The 25,252-nt window shown below is 41.0% G+C and overlaps 1 protein-coding gene across 4 annotated transcripts in view; it reads left to right on the top strand.

The window, feature by feature from the left end:
* Window positions 1-25,252, top strand: part of ARMC9 (armadillo repeat containing 9) — a 162,330-nt gene that overhangs the window by 4,946 nt on the left and 132,132 nt on the right. For 3 of the 4 annotated variants that reach the window (XM_057503437.1, XM_036912368.2, XM_036912375.2), the window contains exons 2-7: window positions 57-142; window positions 1,982-2,107; window positions 6,372-6,542; window positions 7,479-7,634; window positions 22,078-22,170; window positions 25,226-25,250. In XM_057503437.1, coding sequence (XP_057359420.1) covers window positions 92-142; window positions 1,982-2,107; window positions 6,372-6,542; window positions 7,479-7,634; window positions 22,078-22,170; window positions 25,226-25,250 — 622 coding nt within the window. In that variant the 5' untranslated portion in view covers window positions 57-91. The remainder of the gene's footprint in view (window positions 1-56; window positions 143-1,981; window positions 2,108-6,371; window positions 6,543-7,478; window positions 7,635-22,077; window positions 22,171-25,225; window positions 25,251-25,252) is intronic. The other variant, XM_036912378.2, reaches the window with a different exon arrangement.

Here is a 25,252-nt window from a genome sequence, read left to right as displayed (position 1 = left end):
TGATCTCACAGATGGTTGAAATGAAAACTTTTGTCTTATATTTTTGCTTTGTACAGATTTTTGCTGTGAGGATTGACAGTAACAGTTCAATATGGGGGATATTCTGGCTCCTGAATCAGAATTACTTGGACTAGTGAAAGAGGTATGTTTTACAAAAACAGAGATTTTTAAAATGTATATTTTATCATGCAATAAATTCTGTAGTGCCTTGTAATGTTTTTCCTAGCCTTACATTAGAGTTATGTTTTCCATTATATAATTATCCATGTGTTTTCTTCATAGCTAAATCGCAATCTCAAAGGTATTTAAAAAACTTTATTTAAAAAAAAAACAAAAAAACTTTCTTTAAAGAAAATTATATAATACCTGCTATGGTAAAAGATTCAAACAGTGTAGAAATATAAAAAGTGAATTTCTCCTATTTGACTCCTGCAGTGACCACTGTTAATGGTTTAGTGTATTATCTTCCCATACTTTTTTCTGAGTCAGGTCTGTGGTTTGTTTTACAAATGGAATGATACCATACCCATTGTTCTGTGCTTTTGTCTATCAACAATAATATAGCATTAACATCTTCCTGTGATACCTTTTAATGCCATAGAATATTTCATCAAGAGGCTGCATCATAATTTAACTTGTTGCCTATTAATGGACATTTAGGTTTCCTACATTTGGAAGCTTTGGAAGCTTTGGAAGGGTAGGATCCACATGTCTTGCCAATGGGTTTCAGCCCTGGACAAGTTCACTATGGATTCAGTGAGGCCAAAGAAATGACAGTGGAACGTTCTTGGGGTGAAAGGGCTCATACCCAATTTTAGTCCCACAGTGGCAGGTCAGTCACTAGAATCCCGTCCACTCAGAGCAAGTCTGCACGCAGCAAGCTGGTCTCTGCCTCTGGGCCTCTCTGCCCCCACAGCCGTCTCAGTCTCTGTCCTTGGTGCTGCCCCCACTCCAGTCTCTGCTCTCCTGCGACTGTGCAGCCGTGCCACCGTGTAGCCCAGAGCACTGGGCGGAGCTCTTTATATAGAGTCGGTAATGACGTATTGCCCACACGTGTGTAGTGAGCTAGCCAGCCAGGGCCAGGTGAGACTCTGGGCCACAGGAACCCTCACTTTATCCACACCACACCTCGTGCTTTTGGGTATTCTCTCCTGCTTTGAGCAAGGGGATAGCACATAGTTGGTGCTGAAGAAATGGTTGCTGCTGGTTTACTTTGTTTAACCTGTCCATTAGGCATTGAGAGACATGGCAGTGGAGCAAGGATGAGGCATCCACGCTGGAAATTCAGCTTTGGAATTTGTTGGTGGGATCATGAATAAATTTTTAAAAGCCATCGCAACAGAGGTTGTGGACAGGACCTGGGGAAACAGTCCAGTTAGAGGAGGTGGAAACCAACAGGTGGGGTGGACACAGACTGAGGAGGGTGGAGGGGTGTGAAGGACAGCCGTCTGTGTTACGGAAAGCAGTGGGGAAGGCACTTCAGGATGGGCAGTGATCATCCACGCTGTGCTTGACGGTCACTGATGGATGACTTTGCCCATGTTTTAATGACTTATCATCTGTGCTCAGGGGCGGGCATTCTCTCTAATGCCCCTGTTTCAAGTAACAAATTCCCAGAGACCTACTAGACCCAAAGCCATCAGGCCTTCAGCTGGTCGCTTTTGTCTTTTTCAGACCATTATTGCACACACCATTTTACTTCCTATTAATGATAATGAAGTATACAGCTCACATTTTTCTTCTGAAAGCAAATTTGTTTTCTATGAATAAATCTTACCTATGATACTGTCTTTCTAGGCTTTGAGTGTATAGATTGACAAGTAAATTCTAAGCTGGATCTCACATTACTCTCCCAGATATGACTGTTCACTGACCTCATTGTAGATTGGTGATAATACTGAGCCAGTACGGTTACATCAAAGACAGTTGCTTTGTTGATATTAAAACAGAAATATATACACATTTATGTTCTTTCTTATAGTATTTAGACTTTGCCGAATTTGAAGACACCTTGAAAACATTTTCAAAAGAATGCAAAATAAAAGGAAAACCATTATCTAAAACAACAGGTGGCTCTTTAAAGGACTCCCAATCATTGATAATCCAGGTAATATTTTGCGTTTCTTTAATCTCTGTTGATACTAAAGATCCTCTTAACTTGTAGCAAAGTTCTCCAACCTCTAGAGAATGTTGGTATTGTTACTGGGAACCTGGTCAGAGACACAGTATTAAACAAAATGAAACAAAATCTGTGCCCTCGTGGCCCTTGCTTTCTAGTTTGGGGAGGTTGGAGCGGCAGAGATCAAGAGTCATCTTGACATGGCAGTGTCCTGTCAAAGGAAGGCTTGCAAAGGTCTTTGAATACCAGGGACCAGTAAAAGGCAGAGACTGTACAGTCACCCTCAGGGCTTCAAAGGACCTCGAAGAGGATAACAACAAAAATTATTGTTGTTTTTTTTTTTAAACATAGGTCCCCGCAGCAACCATTATTTGCTGCTGCCATCCTATTTGTAACATTCTGGGTACAAGTGATTGGCTCACCTTGAGCACTTAAGTGACAAGAAAACATACTATTTTCGGAAGCAGCATATTTCAGCTTTGTGTGATTTTATTATTTTAATAAATTTATGTTTTAATACACCTTCTTCCAAAAAATTTGACGTTTGGCTTGAGGGTCCCATTGAAGAGCTAGAGGTCAGGCTGTAGCCACCACCATCCGCTCCTGGTCCCTGACTCCACAGTGGCCTTGTAGGGAGTGCCACTGAGTGGGGGCATTGTTGAAGTGGCCTATAGAGCTTGAAGTGGGGCTGAGCCCCCTGCCCAGTGCCCCTTCCAGGCCTCAGATACCTGGACAATGAATTGCACTGCCTCACACACAGACCACTCTGTGGATGCTTCAGGCAGCCTGACAGGGCACCTCCCGACCCCAGAGCAAACATTTCAGAACATGAAACAAGAATATAGTCATTGTTAGAAACAGAGGCTGTTCTTAATTAGAGAGAAGCTTGTTCTTCAGAATATCAGCCTCACTCCTGGGCACTCACCTAGTTTCCCCAGTACCTTCAGAAAGAAGGACCACCCACCTTTACCCTATAAGTTGTAAGGGTATGGGAACATTTCTTAATTGAAGGTAGCATTGGGAGGAATGTAGCAAATTCTCAATACCTAATAGCAGACAGTCAGAATCTTTTGTGAAGCTTACATATAACCAGGTTATGCAGTCATACAGGATAAGTTCCAATCTTAAGCTTCTCTGTGTACCTGGTACCTCCAGAAATGGCTGCTGGGTACTTTTTGCAACTGGTCTGACATTACATGTCAGCTCCAACTGCATCTGAGAATATTTAAATGTGTCTTCAGGTCCTTTTTTCAAAAAGTTGTGATTAAAAAAAACATAAAATTTCCCATCTTAACTGTTTTAAGTGTACAATTCAGTAGTGTTAAGTATATTTACAGTGTTAGGAAACAGATCTTCAGAATTCTTCATCTTGCAAATCTGATACTATACCCATTAAAGAATAACTCTCTTTTCTTTGCTTCCCTAGCTCCTCGTTACCACTGCTCTATTTTCTGTTTCTATGAATTTGACTAAAGATACTTTATCTAAATGGAATCATACAGTATTTGTCTTTTTGTGACTGGCTTATTTCAGTTAACACAGTGTCCTCAAAGTTCATCCACATTGTTGCATGTGACAGAATTCCCTTCCTTTTTAAGGCTGAGGGATATTCCATTATTTGTGTATACCACATTTGTTTATCCATTCACCCACCAGACAGTTAAGTTGATTCCGCCTCTTGGCTGTTGTAAATAGTGCTGCTGTGAATGCTGTTTACAAATATTATGGGTGTACAAATATATATTTGAAATCCTGCTTTCAGTTCTTTTGGATGTATATCCAGAAGTAAGAGTACTAACTCATATGGCAGGTCTATTTTTAATTTTTTGAGAAACCTCCATACTGTTTTCCAGCGGTTGCTCCATTTTACATTCAGGGGTTACAGTTTCTCCACATCCTCACCAACACTTGTTATTTTCTGTTTTTTTCTTTTTTAAATAGCAGTTACCCTAATGAGTGTGAGGTGGTATCTTGTGGTTTTGATTTGCATTTCTTTGAGTATTTAGGTCCATTTTTGTGTAACTTGAAAGACCTTGAACCTTGCTATTGCTGCAAGCATATCTTTTCTGCTCATCCAATAAACAGCTGTACCAAACAAAATTTCCCAAACAAAGATACCTGGAGCAGCAGCTTAGCAAAATACCCTCAGTGTTAGTGGCACTCAGCAAATTGAGTTTTCCTGAGCACAGTTCTGTAGGAAGTGTGTGTGTTTGTGTTCCTATTGGTGGTGTGAACTTGGTGATTCTGGCCATGATCATGGTTTGCATTAGAGAAGTTCATTAATATTTGGTGACCATATGAATTATAACACTGATTGCTTTGTGTGCAGATACATTTTTTAAACACAGAAACTATTTCCAAGTACAGAATATGAGTCATACCTTAGGATGAATGATAGATGTGATTATAGTGACAGCAGAGGTTTGTGGTCCCAGGTCTACTAATGTAGAATTTGGAACACACTGTAGATGGCCTGTTTGACATGTGGACTCTGCCAAGCCACACTAAGAAAATAACCTCAACTCCAAGCCTAAACATAGCCATGAGAATCTGCGCTCACCTCATTCACACAGAGCCCTTGGCCACGGCAGCTCTCCTGGGGGACTGCTGCCCCCAGAAGGGCTCGCGGGGTTTGCAGCGTTTGCTCAGAGCTCCACAGAGGCAGGCAGGGCAGGGCCGCAGCAAAGCCTTGCTTGGGGGGATCCCCTTCAGCTTTGTATCAGTAGGCAACAATAAAAGGGGTCCTCAGGCCGGGTTCCCCCGAGTTCTTTCAGAGGTGCTGGTGCTCGGCTGCCTGTGCTGTGCTATAGCACCTCCTTCCCCGCAGCTGCCGACCGGCCATCCCGCACTGTGTCCGAGGCCGAGGAACAGAATGAGGCCGGTGCCGAGGAGGGAGAAGTTCACTGTGGGGCTGACTGAAAAATTCCGAGTTTCATTCAAATGTATGCCAGTCCCTTTCAGAGTAGGGTAGTGTTCAGAGACAGTTCTTGATCACATGACATGGAGAGCATTTTTGAATACAAAATCTTCACATTTGAAGATTCTTTATGAACGAATGTCTTTGACTTAAGTATAACCAAATGCTGCAACACTGTTCTCTGTACCTTCCCATTGTTTAATGTTAACAAACTCATTTGTAAACAAATAGAATATGTACCCTAACAAAAGGTAATTATACAGGAAAACTAAATTTTTTTAAGTATAAAAGAACGATGACCAAATAATGGGATAAATAATGGTGATATTGGGTAGAGGTGATTTCACAGAAAATCCAGTCTCAGAAAAGCTTTTGCAGTTGAGCACAAAAGTAGGTCTGAGTATCTTGGACATCTGATACAAAGTTTGGACTGTCAGGAAATTCTTGCCGCTCTGTTTTATACCTAAATCTACAAAATTATGTAGCAGGAATTTGTGATGGATCAGTCATCATTCTTCTTGGGGACCAGGTGGCATGATAATTGCCACCTCCTGTCTCCAGATTTCTCTATTTCAACTATTGCACATAAGTCAGGAAACTCTGCCCCACATCCTCAGACTCTCACAGCTGAGGTTGGAATGGCACCAGGTCTGTACTGCCTCCTCCACTCCAGCCCATGCTTCCCTGTTCCTGTAACTGGTGGACACAGACAGTCATTAGTGGGTATGTTGAGCTCTGCAGTCACTCCCCACAGGGCCATCTCAGCCAGTGATGCTTATGGCAACAGGGAGCAAATGGCCATGCCCACCTCTCAGGCCTGAGATCGACTGGGTCAGTGTGTAGGAGCCCCCAGCCACTCAGGGACCTGGTCACTGTGCTGTCCGCAGCAAGCTTCCGTATGTATGAGGTTGTTCTGCTGCTGTCTGGCTGGGCTCTGCGTCTGGCCTGTTTTTATCAATTGCACTCTGTGAGTCAGCAAGTCCAAAGGGTGACTTCAGTGTATTTATGTGCCCATGAGTTTTTTGGTCTTAAGTCTTTGGGCTTACCTGATTCCATCCACTTCAGAGACCCTAAATGTTTCATCTGTTCTTCATAATGACCAGGCTAGATATTGCAACCAGGGTCGGTCTGCAGGAATCTCAGCCTAAGATGCTTGAAGCCTTCTGGAGCTCTATTTTTCTGTCCCTTATCTTGGAAAAGGAGACCAAGTTTTCCTCACGATAAAACCATGGAGCATATGGGGTGTCCAAAATATTGGGTGAACTGCAGGAGGTTTGGATATTGGAGAACCGGCATCCCTAATGCCAGGGGTTCAGTGTGATCTCTTCTCCACAGAAGGACCTCATTGCTGCATTTGACAGTGGAGACCAGAAGGTGTTCTTCGACTTGTGGGAGGAGCACATTCCCAGTTCCATCCCAGATAGAGACTCCGTTGCCCAGAAGTTGGAGTTCTACCTTCACATCCACTTTGCCATCTATCTTCTGAAACACTCCGTAGGGAGACCTGTAGGTCCACCTTGTGATTGGGTTGGTCTGCTGGTGTGTTAAGGGAGAATGTTAATGTTATATTTTGCAAATGAGCAATAATTTAGTTTTATGGCCATTTATCATTGCTTCCAATGTTTTCTAAGTTTTCCATTGTTTTGTAAGATAAAAAGATTAATAAATATTATATATTTTTTAAGTCTGGTGGTCAGAAGAGCACTTCACAGTGTAGACCAAGTGAGATGTGTTGATCAGAACAGGCTTCATCTGTGCGCATAACAGATGTACCCAGGGTGTGCGTAACCAGCGAGGCCAGGGTGCTCAGGGAAGGAAAGCCCCAGATTCCAGGTTGAACAGTTCAGCTCCTCTCACCTTCTCATTGAGGCCCAGGAGGAAATTGAAAACTGAGAGGCCTGCCTTGAATTACACTTGGAATTAGTGAAGTAGGCAAGACCAGTCCCTGGGTAGCTTAGTAAAGGAAAGGTGTAATAATATGGAAGCTGCTGTTTCAAAAAACTATAAAGATACACCTATTCACCTTTCACCCTCTTCTAAGGGAATCATGAACATGCAGACAAATATTTCAGATATCTGAAAAGTGGAAATAATGCACATCTCTAATAATGGGGAAATTGGTTAAATAAATTATAATAGGCCCACAGATGAGGTTTTGTCCTGCTATTAAAAATGATGTTTATGAAGAATGTTAAGGATATGAGAAAGTAAAAGAGCAACGTATTGAACTCTATCTCTAGTCCCCTGACATCCCTGACAGTGTCATCAAGGGGCAGCTTGAGGGTGGCGTGAGAATGACAGGAGACAGCGTGCTTTCTGGGCCAGGTAGGGACAGTGCCAGCATCGTGGCTGGGACTGAGGGAGCCCTGGAGAGGCTGGGGGCGGTGGGCAGCCTGGGCGCAGAGCAGGAGAGCTCAGACCGGCGGCTTCCCTTCCTTGCAGGACAAAGAGGAACTGGACGAAAGGATTTCTTATTTCAAAACCTACCTGGAGACCAAAGGGGCAGCACTGAGCCAGACCACGGAGTTTCTGCCTTTCTACGCCCTGCCTTTTGTTCCCAACCCTATGGCCCACCCCTCATTTAGAGAGCTCTTCCAGGTAAGTGACAGCCTCCACGTGCTGGGTCAGAGCCGGGGCAGCCTTGCAGTTTGACCTCGTGTATGCAGGTGGTTTCTGAATGACGCTGTAGAAAACTAAAACTTGCCTACATTATCAGATAATTTTCTTCAATAGACTTGTGCCATAAAATGTAATTTTTTCAGTTGCACTAAGACTTACTAACCCAGATTGACGTATATATATTTTAAAATATATTTACCTCTTCAGTCATTCCATGTATACTTTTCAGTATTGAAAAGCTAATCTGTTTAATTACATTGAAAATTAGTAACCTGGTAAAAACCTAGGTTATTTTACAGAATTGCTGTCCATGTATATTCCAATGTGTATTAAAATTCTTGCTTACTTGGCATATATCTGATTGTGTACTATTATTTCCATCAGACTGATTGCCCATAGCTCTTTTGATTGTTACATTTCATCTTCGTTGATGTTTCAGCATAATATTTATTTATTTATTATTATTATTATTTTTAAATAATTATTTTTTATTGAAGGGTAGTTGACGCACAGTATTACATTACATTAGTTTCAAGTGTACAACACAGTGGTAGGACATTTATATACATAATTCTAGGTTCCAGCTATCACCCTACCAAGCTGTTACAATATCTTGACTATATTCCTTATGCTATACATTACATCCCGGTTACTTATTTATTTTACCATTGGAAGTCTGTCCTTTTTTTTTTTTTTTTTTTGTGAGGCCATCTCTCATATTTATTGATCAACTGGTTGTTAACGACAATAAAATTCCGTATAGGGGAGTCAATGCTCAATGCACAATCATTAATCCACCCCAAGCCTAATTTTCGTCAGTCTCCAATCTTCTGAGGCATAACAAACAAGTTCTTACATGTAGAACAAATTCTTACATAATGAATAAGTTACATAGTGAACAGTACAAGGGGAGTCATCACAGAAACTTTCGGTTTTGCTCATGCATTATGAACTCTAAACAGTCAGTTCAAATATGAATACTCATTTGGTTTTTATACTTGATTTATATGTGGATACCACATTTCTCTCTTTATTATTATTATTTTTAATAAAATGCTGAAGTGGTAGGTAGATACAAGATAAAGGTAGAAAACATAGTTTAGTGTTGTAAGAGAGCAAATGTAGATGATCAGGTGTGTGCCTGTAGACTATGTGTTAATCCAAGCTAGACCAGGGCAATAAAACATCCACGTATGCAGAAGGTTTCTCTCAGAACAGGGGGGGTGAGGTTCTAAGCCTCACCTCTGTTGATCCCCAATTTCTCACCTGATGGCCCCTCTGCGACTGTGCCTGTCTTAGGTTGTTCCTCCCTTGAGGAATCTTACCCGTCTCTGGCTAACCAGTCATCTTCCGGGGCCATACAGGGAAATGTGAAGTTGGTAACTGAGAGAGAAGCCTTATTGTTTGAAAAGGTTAGCTTTTTACTTCTTTGCATATTTATGCCCTGTGGCTTCTATGCCCAGCATTTGTCTTGTGGTATCTTTACCACTTGGAGGAGTTATGATACATGGTAAATTTGATATGAGGCACGAATTCTATTTAAGGGTTGTAATTAGGAAGGAAGAAGAAAAGCTATAGAAGTAGCAGGCGGAAGAAAACATGGGAAGATTGATTATTTCTTTGACATATCTTCTTGTAGAGTAACTTCAGCATATATAGGTTTTAAGCTACTACTTAAATTGCGCACACACATTAACATAATAGGAGTAGAGTTACAAAACCAAAGCATACCTGTAATTACCAGCCATCTCCAGTGAAACCAAGAAAACCATTAAGGCACCTTAGGCATTTGTGAAAACTTATCTATGATATGGTGGATATTGTCCAACTGAACTTGAACAGTCTGAGAGAAATCAGACAAATTAAAACAACCCATTCCTGGGGACTGTTCACATGCCATATGTTCTTTTAACAGTAAATAGTCTGTAGTTGTAAGAGTTTGGAGCGCTACAATTTGCACTTCTCCAAATTCTTGGTTGAGTTCCAACAGTATAGATCCAGTCAAATTTGTTGTTTTACTGTATGCACAGGCCAGCTTAGATATCTCCTTCCTCATTCCCATGGCAAGTCCAGGAACTGGTGGGATGAGTGCATCTACAGCTGTAGCAGTGCGTGGATCTTTGTTGGGGTTTTTTGATGATCATCTTCTGGCATGAGTCTTCCAGAGAGTGCTGATGTTGGAAGTTCTTTTTCATATCGTATCTTAGTTCATTTTCGGGGTAGCCCAATTAGGCTTTGATCCTCTGTATAAACACAAACAGACCCTTTGCCTACACTTTTATATGCCCTTTATACCCTTGTGTAGAACTCGTTGGAGGTTACCACACAGGAACTGCCCTTTTTTTTTTTTTTTTTTTGCTTTGTTTTTGGTATCACTAATCTACACTTACATGATGAATATTATGTTTACTAGGCTCTCCCCTATACCAGGTCTCCCCTATAAACCCCTTTACAGTCACTGTCCATCAGCATAGCAAAATGTTGTAGAATCACTACTTGCCTTCTCTGTGTTGTACAGCCCTCCCTTTTCTCCTACCCCCCCGTGTATGTTAATCTTAATACCCCCCTACTTCTCCCCCCCTTATCCCTCCCTACCCACCCATCCTCCCCAGTCCCTTTCCCTTTGGTACCTGTTAGTCCATTCTTGAGTTCTGTGATTCTGCTGCTGTTTTGTTCCTTCAGTTTTTCCTTTGTTCTTATATTCCACAGATAAGTGAAATCATTTGGTATTTCTCTTTCTCCGCTTGGCTTGTTTCACTGAGCATAATACCCTCCAGCTCCATCCATGTTGCTGCAAATGATTGGATTTGCCCTTTTCTTATGGCTGAGTAGTATTCCATTGTGTATATGTACCACATCTTCTTTATCCATTCATCTATTGATGGACATTTAGGTTGCTTCCAATTCTTGGCTATTGTAAATAGTGCTGCAATAAACATAGGGGTGCATCTGTCTTTCTCAAACTTGATTGCTGCGTTCTTAGGGTAAATTCCTAGGAGTGCAATTCCTGGGTCAAATGGTAAGTCTATTTTGAGCATTTTGAGGAACCTCCATTACTGCTTTCCACAATGGTTGAACTAGTTTACATTCCCACCAGCAGTGTAGGAGGGTTCCCCTTTCTCCACAGCCTCGCCAACATTTGTTGTTGTTTGTCTTTTGGATGGCAGCCATCCTTACTGGTGTGAGGTGATACCTCATTGTAGTTTTAATTTGCATTTCTCTGATAATTAGCGATGTGGAGCATCTTTTCATGTGTCTGTTGGCCATCTGTATTTCTTTTTTGGAGAACTGTCTGTTCAGTTCCTCTGCCCATTTTTTAATTGGGTTATTTGTTTTTTGTTTGTTGAGGCGTGTGAGCTCCTTATATATTCTGGACGTCAAGCCTTTATCGGATGTGTCATTTTCAAATATATTCTCCCATACTGTAGGGATCCTTCTTGTTCTATTGATGGTGTCTTTTGCTGTACAGAAGCTTTTCAGCTTAATATAGTCCCACTTACTCATTTTTGCTGTTGTTTTCCTTGCCCGGGGAGATATGTTCGAGAAGAGGTCACTCATGTTTATGTCTAAGAGGTTTTCGCCTATGTTTTCTTCCAAGAGTTTAATGGTTTCATGGCTTACATTCAGGTCTTTGATCCATTTTGAGTTTACTTTTGTATATGGGGTTAGACAATGGTCCAGTTTCATTCTCCTACATGTAGCTGTCCAGTTTTGCCAGCACCACCTGTTGAAGAGACTGTCATTTCGCCATTGTATGTCCATGGCTCCTTTATCAAATATTAATTGACCATATATGTCTGGGTTAATGTCTGGATTCTCTAGTCTGTTCCATTGGTCTGTGGCTCTGCTCTTGTGCCAGTACCAAATTGTCTTGATTACTATGGCTTTATAGTAGAGCTTGAAGTTGGGGAGTGAGATCCCCCCTACTTTATTCTTCTTTCTCAGGATTGCTTTGGCTATTCGGGGTCTTTGGTGTTTCCATATGAATTTTTGAATTATTTGTTCCAGTTCATTGAAGAATGTTGCTGGTAGTTTCATAGGGATTGCATCAAATCTGTATATTGCTTTGGGCAGGATGGCCATTTTAACGATATTAATTCTTCCAAGCCACGAGCATGGGATGAGTTTCCATCTGTTAGTGTCCCCTTTAATTTCTCTTAAGAGTGACTTGTAGGGGAGCCAACATGGCGGCGTGAGTAGGACAGTGGGAATCTCCTCCCAAAAACATATATACTTTTGAAAATACAACAAACACAACTAGCCCTAAAAGAGAGACCAGAAGACGCAGGACAGTGGCCAGACTGCAGCTACACCAGCGAGAACCCAGCGACTGGTGAAAGGGGTAAGATACAAGCCCCGGCCCTGCGCGACCCGAGCGCCCCTCCCCCCAGCTCCCGGCGGGAGAAGAGCAGGCAGAGCGGGAGGGAGACGGAGCCCAGGACTGCCGAACACCCAGCCCCAGCCATCCGGGCCAGAGCGCAGACACAGTATATGCCCAGGGGGCCCTGGATACTGGGAGAACAGGGGGTAAGACCTCAGAGCGGGTGCTGAAGCTGATGCCCCTGTGACAAAGAAAAGCGGGGGCTTTTTGAAAGTCTTAAAGGGACAGGGACTTAACAGCTTGACGGAAACAACCCAGGTCACAGTACAGCAGCTGGAAATTACAGGGAAAACCGGGTGCACTAACCCCCTGGGCAACAGCTCTGAGACCCCTCACGGAGGCAAACAGTCAAGCAGCCCCCGCATCCATTACCCCACCGGGCGCTGCGAAAGCAGAGAAGCAGCCTGAGACAAATTCCGCCCACAGAAAGGGAAATTTCTCCCTTCCGGCCGGGCAAGACACAAAGACCCACTCTACACGCAATTACCCAACACAAGCCACTAGGGGTCGCAGTTGCCCCAGTAAAGAAAGGCCAGTAGTAAGTGAAAATTTTGGCCCTCCCAGCTGACAGTCAATAGCACCTGTCAACATGAAAAGGCAAAAAAATATGATTCAGACAAGACTAACCCAGACAGCTTCGGCATCTGCTACATCTTCCCCTGAGAAGGAATCTGGGGAGATAGATTTAGCCAGTCTACCTGAAAAAGAATTCAAAACAAAAGTCATAACCATGCTGATGGACTTGCAGAGAAATATGCAAGAACTAAGGAAGGAGAATTCAGAAATAAAACAAGCTCTGGAAGGACTTCAAAACAGAATGGACGAGATGCAAGAGACCATTAATGGACTAGAAAACAGAGAACAGGAACGCAGAGAAGCTGATGCAGAGAGAGATAAAAGGATCTCCAGGAATGAAAGAATTTTAAGAGAGCTGAGTGATCAATATAAAAGAAATAATATAAGAATCATAGGCATTCCAGAAGAAGTAGAGAGAGAAAAGGGGATAGAAAATGTCTTTGAAGAAATAATTGCTGAAAATTTCCCCAAACTAGGGGAAGAAATGGCCTCTCAGACCACAGAGGTACACAGAACTCCCATGACAAGGGATCCAAGGAGGGCAACACCAAGACACATAATAATTAAAATGGCAAAGATCAAAGACAAGGACAAAGTATTACAAGCAGCCAGAGAGAAAAAAAAGGTTACCTACAAAGGAAAACCCATCAGGCTATCATCAGACTTCTCAACAGAAACCCTACAGGCCAGAAGAGAATGGCATGATATACTTAATGCAATGAAACAGAAGGGCCTCGAACCAAGACCACTGTATCCAGCACGAATATCATTTAAATATGAAAGAGGGATTAAACAATTCCCAGACAAGCAAAAGTTGAGGGAATTTGCCTCCCACAAACCACCTCTACAGGGCATCCTACAGGGACTGCTCTAGATGGGAGCACTCCTAAAAAGAGCACACAACAAAACACCCAACATATGAAGAAGGGAGGAGGAGGAATAAGAAGGGAGAGAAATAAAGAATCATCAGATTGTGTTTATAATAGCTCAACAAGCGAGTTAAGTTAGACAGTAAGACAGTAAAGAAGCTAACCCTAAACCTTTGGTAACCACAAACTTAAAGCCTGCAATGGCAATAAATTCATACCTTTCAATAATCACCCTAAATGTAAATGGACTGAATGCACCAATCAAAAGACACAGAGTAATAGAATGGATAAAAAAGCAAGATCCATCCATATGCTGCTTACAAGAGACTCACCTCAAACCCAAAGACGCGCACAGACTTAAAGTCAAGGGATGGAAAAAGATATTTCAAGCAAACAACAGAGAGAAGAAAGCAGGTGTTGCAATTCTGGTATCAGACAAAACAGACTTCAAAATAAAGAAAGTAACAAAAGACAAAGAAGGACATTACATAATGATAAAGGGCTCAGTCCATCAAGAGGATATAACCATTATAAATATATATGCACCCAATACAGGAGCACCAACATACCTGAAACAAATATTAACAGAACTAAAGGAGGAAATAGAATGCAATGCATTCATTCTAGGAGACTTCAACACACCACTCACTCCAAAGGACAGATCCACCAGACAGAAAATAAGTAAGGACACAGAGGCACTGAACAACACACTAGAACAGATGGACCTAATAGACATCTACAGAACTCTACATCCAAAAGCAACAGGATACACGTTCTTCTCAAGTGCACATGGAACATTCTCCAGAATAGACCACATACTAGGACACAAAAAGAGCCTCAGTAAATTCCAAAAGATTGAAATCCTACCAACCAACTTTTCAGACCACAAAGGCATTAAACTAGAAATAAACTGTTCAAAGAAAGCAAAAAGGCTCACAAACACATGGAGGCTAAACAACACGCTCCTAAATAATCAATGGATCAATGACCAAATCAAAATGGAGATCCAGCAATATATGGAAACAAATGACAACAACAACACTAAGCCCCAACTTCTGTGGGACGCAGCAAAAGCAGTCTTAAGAGGAAAGTATATAGCACTCCAAGCATATTTAAAAAAGGAAGAGCAATCCCAAATTAACGGTCTAATGTCACAACTATCAAAATTGGAAAAAGAAGAACAAATGAGGCCTAAGGTTAGCAGAAGGAGGGACATAATAAAGATCAGAGAAGAAATAAATAAAATTGAGAAGAATAAAACAATAGCAAAAATCAATGAAACCAAGAGCTGGTTCTTCGAGAAAATAAACAAAATAGATAAGCCTCTAGCCAGACTTATTAAGAGGAAAAGAGAGTCAACACAAATCAACAGTATCAGAAATGAGAAAGGAAAAATCACAACAGATCCCGCAGAAATACAAAGAATTATTAGAGACTACTATGAAAACCTATATGCTAACAAGCTGGGAAACCTAGGAGAAATGGACAACTTCCTAGAAAAATACAACCTTCCAAGACTGACCCAAAAAGAAACAGAAAATCTAAACAGACCAATTACCAGCAACGAAATTGAAGCGGTAATCAAAAAACTACCAAAGAACAAAACCCCCGGGCCAGATGGATTTACCTCGGAATTTTATCAGACATACAGGGAAGACATAATACCCATTCTCCTTAAAGTTTTCCAAGAAATAGAAGAGGAGGGGATACTCCCAAACTCATTCTATGAAGCTAACATCACCCTAATACCAAAACCAGGCAAAGACACCACCAAAAAAGAAAACTATAGACCAATATCCCTGATGAACGTAGACGCAAAAATACTCAACAAAATTTTAGCAAACCGAATTCAAAAATACATCAAAACCATCGTACACCATGACCAAGTGGGATTCATCCCAGGGATGCAAGGATGGCACAACATTCGAAAGTCCATCAATATCATCCACCACATCAACAAAAAGAAAGACAAAAACCACATGATCATCTCCATAGATGCTGAAAAAGCATTTGACAAAGTTCAACATCCATTCATGATAAAAACTCTCAGCAAAATGGGAATAGAGGGCAAGTACCTCAACATAATAAAGGCCATCTATGAAAAACCCACAGCCAACATTATATTGAATAGCGAGAAGCTGAAAGCATTTCCGCTGAGATCGGGAACTAGACAGGGATGCCCACTCTCCCCACTGTTATTTAACATTGTACTAGAGGTCCTAGCCACGGCAATCAGACAAAACAAAAAAATACAAGGAATCCAGATTGGCAAAGAAGAAGTCAAACTGTCACTATTTGCAGATGACATGATACTGTACATAAAAAACCCTAAAGACTCCACCCCAGAACTACTAGAACTGATATCAGAATACAGCAAAGTTGCAGGATACAAAATCAACACACAGAAATCTATGGCTTTCCTATATACCAACAATGAACCAACAGAAAGAGAAATCAGGAAAGAGTGACTTGTAGTTTTCAGAGTATAAGTCTTTCACTTCTTTGGTTAGGTTTATTCCTAGGTATTTTTTTTTTTTTATGCAATTGTGAATGGAGTTGTTTTCCTGATTTCTCTTTCTGTTTCTCTTTGCCATTTTAATTATTATGTGTCTTGGTGTTGCCCTTCTTGGATCCTTTCTGTTGGGGGTTCTGTGTATTTCTGTGGTCTGTTCGATTACTTCCTCCCCCAGTGTGGGGAAGTTTTCAGCAATTATTTCTTCTAAGATACTTTCCATCTCTTTTCCTCTCTCTTCTTCTTCTGGGACCCCTATAATACGGATATTGTTCCTTTTGGATTGGTCACACAGTTCTCTTAATATTGTTTCATTCCTGGAGATCCTTTTGTCTCTCTCTATGTCAGCTTCTATGCGTTCCTGTTCTCTGATTTCAATTCCATCAATGGCCTCTTGCATTCTATCCATTCTGCTTATAAACCCTTCCAGAGTTTGTTTCATTTCTGCGATCTCCTTTCTGGCATCTGTGATCTCCTTCTGGACTTCATCCCATTTCTCTTGCGTATTTCTCTGCATCTCTGTCAGCATGTTTATGATTCTTATTTTGAATTCTTTTTCAGGGAGACTGGTTAGGTCTGTCTCCTTCTCTGGTGTTGTCTCTGTGATCTTTGTCTGACTGTAGCTTTGCCTTTTCATGGTGATAGGAATAGTCTGCAGAACTGGGACGAGTGACGGCTGGAAGAACTTCCCTTCTTGTTGGTTTGTGGCCCTCCTCTCCTGGGAGAACAGCGACCTCTAGTGGCTTGTGCTGGGCAGCTGCGCGCAGACAGGGTTTCTGCTTCCTGCCCGGCTGCTATGGAGTTAATCTCCGCTGTTGCTGTGGGCGTGGCCTGGCTCGGGCAGCTACTCCAAAATGGTGGAGTCGCGTTGGAGCAGGAGCTGCTGGGAGGCTATTTATCTCCGTAAGGGGCCTCCCTGCTCCCTGCAGCCCAGGGGTTAGGGTGCCCAGAGATCCCGGATTCCCTACCTCTGGATTAAGTGACCCGCCCTGCCCCTTTAAGACTTCCAAAAAGCACCCGCCAAAACAAAACAACGCCCACCAAAAAAAAAGAAAAAAAAATTTTTTTAATTAAAAAAAAAAAAAAAAGTTTTTAATTAAAAAAAAAAAAAAAAAAGGTGGTCGTTCATTTTTCTTTATTCTGCGGTGCCAGCCTCAGGCCTCTGCTCACCGGTCTTTCTGCCCTGTTTCCCTAGTATTGGGGTCCCTATCCCTTTAAGACTTCCAAAAAGCGCTCGCCAAAACAAAACAGCAAAAAAGCAAAAAAAAATGGTCGCGCGCTTTTCTTATGCCCTCTGTCGCCCAGCCTCCAGTGCCTGCTCACTGTTCTTGCTGCCCTGTTTTCCCAGTATCGAGGGCCCTGCACTCTGGCCCGGATGGCTGGGGCTGGGTGCTCGGCAGCCCTGGGCTCCGTCTCTCTCCCGCTCTGCCTGCTCTTCTCCCGCCGGGAGCTGGGGGGAGGGGCGCTCGGCTCCCGCGGGGCCGGGGCTTGTATCTCACCCCCTTCGCGAGGCGCTGGGTTCTCTCAGGTGCGCATGTGGTCTGGATATTGTCCTGTGTCCTCTGGTCTTTATTCTAGGAAGGGTTGTCTTTGTTATATTTTCATAGATATATGTTGTTTGGGGAGGAGATTTCCGCTGCCCTACTCACACCGCCATCTTCTCCATAATATTTATTAACAAGATTTACCCATTATGGTAATTTCTGTTGACTTAATAAAATTGAGATGTCCCACTGAGAAGTTTATTAAAGTGTGTTTAGAGACTGAAATAATTTTGATGCAGTTGGTTTTCCTAAAGATCCCACACTGCTTCCAAAATTCTATTTGGAGCTTAACGCCCCTGCCATGAACAGCGGATGCAGCTCTTTGCAGCCCGTTGCATCTCAGCTTCCTGTTCTGTTCTAGTTCAGTGAGATGACTTTCATCACTCCTGAATCGCAGCTGCTTAATTGAAAGTAAGGAAGTTGACTGATTTCATTAAAACAGGCTTGTGGAGTGGCCTAAGTTGCATTCATGCTTGGTTTTCTCTTGTCGGTCCAAATCTAGTTCTACCCACTGCATCTAGAAGGGTGAAGATAGACAGCAGCTGGGAAGGTGGTGAAACTTGAAAAGGGACACGAGAGTCTCTCACAGTGAAGACTTCTGTTTATGGAAATTACGACAGCAGTGTGGCCACAGCTTAGAGCGAGGTGGAGTGGAGCTGGCAGAAGCAGGCCGGGTCCAGCTGAGCCGCAGAGGCGGCTGGCCCACTCTGGTTTGGCTTCTCCGGCACAGGTCTGGTTCTGGTGCCTTAAGGAATTCCGTGGCCTTTAGTGTTCATGGAGATCGTTATTTCAGTTTTGTTTCCTTTTGCTACTCTGCATAGGTACTTTTCATGGCCATGATGGATGCTTTAGTGTGTCTACACAGCCAAGTCTATAGCCAATCCCTTTATCCTCATCCTGACCATTACAAGACCTTACGGTGCATTCCCCTCAGCCATTTCCTGCCCAGTTTATGTACTATTACTTTCAAACATTTTTGTTATATACTGTAGCCCCCAGATCAGGCATTTTAGTGCCTTATGCAGTCAGTGTGTGTGGATTGGCCCTTACATCCCCCAGTGGTTTGCTTACTGTCCCAGCCTGGGTGAGGACCTTCCACCTGGGATTCTTTTTTCCTCTGCGTTAAGACCATTCCTTTCAAATCTTTTGTTGAAGATCTCTTCTTTATCTGGAAATGTCATTGCTGCTTTCTCAGATAGCATTTGAAAATGTGAGGTTTGCAGTTATTTTTCCTGCATTACACAGAAGGTGGTATTATTTACTCTCCAAGCTTCCATTGTTGCTGTTTTGAAATTGGTCATCAGTCTCATAATGGCTGTCCCTTTGTGGATAATCTGTATTTTTTCTCCGGCCTTTAAGATTGTATAATTTTATGAAGGTGTGGCTACAGCTAAATTAACATTTTTACTTGGATTTTTTGCGCTTCTTGCATGTGAAGTTTTGTGTCTTTAAATAACTCTGGAAAATTCTCAATTTGTATTTCTTCCCTGTAGTCTTTATCTTCTTCTTCTGGATATTTGATTAAATGTATATTAGACTTGCTCATTCTATCCTCCATATTTTTTTTTTAATTAAAAAAATTGTGGTAGAATATATATACCATAAAATTTATCATCTCGACCATTTTTAAGTGTGCCGTTCTGTAGTGTTGAGTTTATTCACAGTGTCATGCCCTCCGTGTCTTTTAACATCTCATATTTTCCATCACTTCATCTCTCTGGGCTATATTCTGGGTGATTTATTTACATATATCTTCCAGTTCACAGAGTTACCCTTCAAGCTATATTTAATCTGTTCTTTAAACTTTTCACTGAATTTGTAATTTCAGTTACTAACTTTTGTTAATGGAAATTCTGTTTTTTTTCTTTATTCAAATTTGCTGGGTCCTTTTATATATAGTCTCTTATTCCTTGTTTACATTTTCAAGCCTCCTTTTAAAACTTTATGTTATACATTGTCTATTAAGTTTGGTATCAGAAGTTGGTCCTGCTGTGTTTTGTTTCCACCAGTTCTCATTCATGGTACCTTATTTCCTTTATTTTATTAGTCTTTTTGAGTTTTAACAAGAGTTCATTTCACTTGGGACTTGTGGGAGATTTTTTGAGACCTGAGTGGAGTTTGATTTTTCAGAGAAGATCTGCGTTTGGATCTCCCAGTCACCGAGGGCATTACCAACCTCGGACTATTTTAACTTAATTTTATTCGCTTGAGGTTTGGGGGACCACATAGATGATGTTGATTAGACTGCAGTCATTTATGGGACTATGAAGTTTCAAAGGAGGTTTTTTTCCTCCCTTTCATCTAATGTCCAGATCAAGACAGGTAGGTTTCCTTATTGTTCCCTTCTGTGCAGTGGGTTTATTTTGTGGCTATCAAGGTTATTTATCCTTAACTTTTTCCTGATGGCCTAACTGTGGGGAATCCCAGTTTTGTGCTGGGGTATCCTGTTAGATCACTGACTATGCATGGAACCTGTTGTCTTCTGTCTTCTATACCCATGATAGCTCTTGAGACTGAAGGTCTTCAAGACTCAAAGTCTTCAAGATTCTGAGTTATCCTCAGTGTGAAAACTGCCTCTGCAGTGTTTTTGAGTCAGCAGTTCCTTTCTTGCCACTCAGGGATGCATTTACAAAGATGGTCTTTATTTTATCCAGCTTTTTCCATTGTTTTCATTGCTTTTTCAGGTTATCTCTTATACTGTGCTGCCAAGAAAGGTAATTCCTTTGTGGAGATTGGGTAAAAAGCCGGACAATGACTCACCTAGTTTAAATTCTACATCCTACTAGTGAAGGAACTCTGCTATGAAGAGGGTGAGCAACCGCACAGCACAACTGCCGTGGTGCTTTCCCATCTCGCTGAGCTTCCTTTTGGAAACTTGAGCATCAAGTGCCCATCAGACTTTGGGAACTTATTCTTACTCTCAAAGCTGAAAGCACAGTCTAGAACCCAATGGGGGACTCATTGCCCAGAGAGGTTTTATTCTGATCATATCCCTGTCATTAGCAGAGCATCATAATAATTAAAAATATATACTTGTTGGTTATAAAAAATAAATAATCTACAACAGAGCAATTTAGCTGAAAGTCTCCATGACCCAAATACTTGGTTTTGGTTTGTTTTTTAAGATGTCTTGATTTATGTTGACCAACATAGCAGTCCTTCCCTGCATTTCTTTTCTGTGTGGTTGAGCACAGAAGCTTTGAACTGTAGCACTCTGTGTAGTTTCTCAGGGCTGGCATAACGGAGGACCACGCAGACATTTATTGTTTGACAGTTCATGAGGCCGGAGGCTGAACTAAGGTGTTGGCAGGGCCATGCTTACTGTGAAGCCTCTAGGGGAGGACCCAGCTTCTGTGACCTCAGGGGTCCCTTGGCTTGTGAGCATATAATTCCAATCTGCTCTCCACATATGTGGCCATTTTTTCTCTGTGTCTGTATCTCAATTTCCTCCTTATAAAGACACCAGTCGTGGATTAAGGGCCCACCATACTCCAATACGACTTCATCATTTCTCATTCCATCTTCAACAAACCGTTCCCACTGACCTCACATTCTAGGGAGGTTAGGACTTCAGCATATCTTTTTAGGGGGCACAGTTCAACCCTAACACACGTTGCAAATAGATACCATGCTGTGTCAGGGGATTACAACAGCTTTTTAATATGTAAAGCTTTTCTTCTTATCTGGCAGTATGTTTTCAAAAAGTCAGATATGCACTTGGTAGAAGGACGGGGCGGGGTGGGAGACACAGTGGAGGCTGGAGTGCCGAAGAGGAGGCTGAGGGAGGGTGGGGTGTCTGAGGGAGTCAGCAGGACCTGGGAGGCGGGCGGCTAGGAATTTTTAGTGATAAAGCTGCTTTTTTGTGGAATTTCTTGGTCTGGGTGGTAGACATGTTTGTATAAAGACTGTAAGGAAAATTATCCTGAGAAAATTGTTGCTTGTCATATTTTTCTTTTGCTACTTACGTCCTTATTTTTTCCTTCTCAGTGAGCATTACTTGAGATAAGTAATTTATTTTAAAGGACAAATCTAGAAGTATATCATGATTCTTGACATGATGGGGTATTTGTGGCAGATAACAGCTTCTGTCTTTCTTTCTTATCTAGATGAGGTTTATGGAAACTAGTCTCTTTATTTGGGAAACTTTCAGTAACCTAGTTACAGTTGTGTATGCCTACCAGCACCGTGTATGCCTAACACATACTGAACTATTTTTGGTATCCAACTTAGTAAGGTTCCTTGTCATGCTTGTGTTTAAATCACATGAAGTATCCAAATCATGTACAGGGTTGTTTGCCCCCTGTTCATGAAAGAACTCTCTTTTTTCCTCCTGCTGTAGGTACATGAATTTTATAAATGAATTTGTCAGCTGTCCTAAAACTTGTTTTTCACAGCATCACACGAGTAGCAGGACACCTTGCTTTTGATTTCAATAACTGGTGGAACTATTTTACCTGAAATCCACAACTTGACAATGCTTTTTATCTTATTATTTATTGTTTATTAGTGACAGTTTTCTTCTTCTTTTTATTTTTCTTAGGATTCTTGGACTCCAGAATTAAAGTTGAAGTTGGAAAAGTTTCTGGCTTTAATTTTTAAAGCCAATAACACACCAAAGCTTTTAACATTATATGTATCCTTTTGAAGCAAATGAAGACCACCCATGGTTTTACAGTAGCACCCTGGCTTAGGCGGTCTCATAAATAGTGGTAATTGATAGTGTTTTTCTTACTTACAAGGCAAATGAAACATTACTGGGAAGATATGTCAAGGCCCATAAAGGGTCAACTTCTATGGCATTGGGTCTGTGAGACTTGGTTAGGATCATATTTTTATGGCATGTGCTTAGAAGCTATCTTAGTAGGAAAAAAATATATCTATCTTAGAAAAGAATTCCATGGAATAATTGTCCCTTTGCAGAGGATCAGTCAACCATGTCTAAGGTGAATGGATTAAGTGACCAATGTAACTTGTCATTTAAATTGGGACTTTTTAAAAACAACTTTACCAAGGTATAACTTACCATAAAATTTATCCATTTTAAGTATACTATTTAATGATATAATGTATAGAGTTGTGTAACTGTCACCACAGTCCAGTTCAAATCAGGACACTTTTGAGAGTAAAACGGGAACAGTCACTGGAAGTGTGCTGGGCAACAGATGTGACTGGTGCCTGTCAGAGGGAGAGAAGAAGGGATGTCACCCCACACGTAAGAGGCTGATTTCCAAAAGTTGATTTGTCTTCACAGATGCTTGTCTTTTTTTCTGAACAAGTATATATCAAAAGTTATTTCATAATAAGAATATAATGTTCTGAATTGTGAAGTCATTGTTTGCTTTGTTTAGTGTTGTGAAAAATTTAGGCCACTTTGCTGCATATTACCTTTGGCTTCCTTTCTAACTCCAAAGCATTGGGACCCCTTTTCCTGACTGAACTCTTTTGTCTCTGGTATTCCATGATGTTTCTTCTCTTTCAGCTTCCTAAGCCTTCAGTGGCTCCCTCTTGCCCGTATTCAGTTCCTTAGCATCGCCTTGAGACTGTCCCCAGTCATTCTGAACTAGAGCTCTTCTCTCTGCTCTCATATCCTTAAGGTTTCACTCAGATAGTTCCCTTACCTACATGGCACAATGATCCCATATCTAGTCCTTTTTCCTCTCAGAATTCCATATAAAACAACAGTTTCCAGTGAAATTAGAACTTTTCCAACCTGGTTTATGATTATTTTAATACTCTTTAAAAAAGCGTTTCTCAGTTTAAACTTAGCAGGTGCCAATATGTTAAGATTCTAAAAGAAGTTATTTACATACTAAACATTTTTGTTATATTAATAATAGCACCCACTTCATAGGAATAATATGAGAATTGAGTTAATACATGAAACTTGTGTAAAACAGTCTAGCACATAGTAAGTACTTGATAAATCTTATTAGCTGTTAGTATTATAGTTTGCAGGTACTCATCACCTTTCATCCTACTTAACTTGCTTTGAAGTAAATACTGAAAAACAGCAGGTAACTGGAAATATTATTCCTTTCTTTTCATTGTTACTATGTGAAAATATTTGCAGTTCAGTTCAATGTGTCTGTTAAGTTGAATATTGTGCTAGGAGTTAGGGATACAGAGAAGAGGCCAGGACATAGTTCTCTTGGCCAAGCTGGAGTTTTGAACAATAAAATGAGCATCTGTGATGCAGACAGAATGAGGGGTAGGAGTTCCAGGTAGAGGGAATAGCTAATGTAAAAACAGTGAGGAGTATGTTTAGGAAACTACAAAAATTCAATATTGCTGGAGCAGAGGATTGAGAGAGAAAGAGACTAGGCAGGGGCCTGGGCGTGTTTATATGAGGCCTCGTAAGCACTGAGGAGCCTTTGAAGCATTTTTAATCAGGAGAATAATATGCTCATATTTACATTTTTTAGAAATTCACTCTTTTGCCTCCTTGATTATAAAATTGGTCATATTCCTTATAGGAAATTCGGAAAGCACAGAAATGCATTTGTGTACGTACATTCACCCCAAAGTATGTAATGTTTACAATAAACAGATACTTGTACCTGTGTATTTTAAAAATATTTTTATCAGATGAAGAGAATGTTTTCCTATATCATTAAATATTCTTAAAAATTTTTGAGGAAACAAAAATTTAAACATAGAGTTACCATATGACACAGTAATTCCACTTCTAGCTATATACCCAAGAGAAATGAAAATGTGTCTATATAACAACTTATACGTGAATGTTCATAGCATTATTCAAAATAGCAAAAATGCTTGAACAACCCAAATGTCCATTAATAGATGTATGGGTTAAACAAGGTGTGGTGTATTCATATAATGGAATATAATTTGGCAATAGAAATGAATGAATTGCTAATACGTTCTACAACATGGATAAACCTTGAAAACATTATGCTAAGTGAAAGAAACCAGACACAAAAGGCTGCATGTTACATGATTCCATTTGTATGAAAGCTCTAGAAGAGGCAAAACTAGATAGACAGTAGGATCAGTTGTTGCCTAGGGTGGGGAGCAACGGGATGACTACTCATGGTTTAGGGTTTCCTTTTTTGAGTGATGAAAATGTTCTAGAACTGATTGCAGTGATGATTGTACAACTCTCTGAACATACTGAAAACCATCAAAATATATATACTTTGAGTGAATTGTATAATATGTGAATTACATCTTAATAAAGCTGTTACAAAGCAATATTAAGAAAACCCGAACAAAACAGGTTAAATACCTTGCTTTTGTGTGGCCAAATGTGGGGGAGCTAAGGCAGTCTGGCTCTAAAGCCTTCATTAAGGCCTTAGAATTGAAGTTATAAAGTTAAAGTGTATGATTTCGGATCTGCACTTTTAGTAGGATATGTTGGTAGCAGTGGAGAAGGTCTTTTGTAAGGGTTAAGGAGGCCAGTTAGGGGGCTGTTGAAATAGTGTTAAGACTTGGATGCATGCAGCAGTGATGGCGATGGAGGGAAGAGGATTTATTTGAGAGTACGTCATTCAAGTACTGAGAAGTCGTCCGGCCTTAGCTATTTATAGCAACATTAAGAAGTGGCCTTCACTGTCTTGAGAACTCTTTTTACCATGCTGAGGCCCTTTCTCAGACTGGCCACACAGCGTGAGATGCCCTAAGTACTGTGTCCTGAGTGCCTATTTTCCTGAACTACTTCTTCATCTCAGAGGGAGAATGGACAAGGTAACAAAGGT

The sequence above is a fragment of the Manis pentadactyla genome, chromosome 6 (genome assembly GCF_030020395.1).
Source record: "Manis pentadactyla isolate mManPen7 chromosome 6, mManPen7.hap1, whole genome shotgun sequence".
Classification (NCBI taxonomy): Eukaryota; Metazoa; Chordata; class Mammalia; order Pholidota; family Manidae; genus Manis; species Manis pentadactyla.
This window is presented reverse-complemented; position numbering and strand designations above follow the sequence as displayed.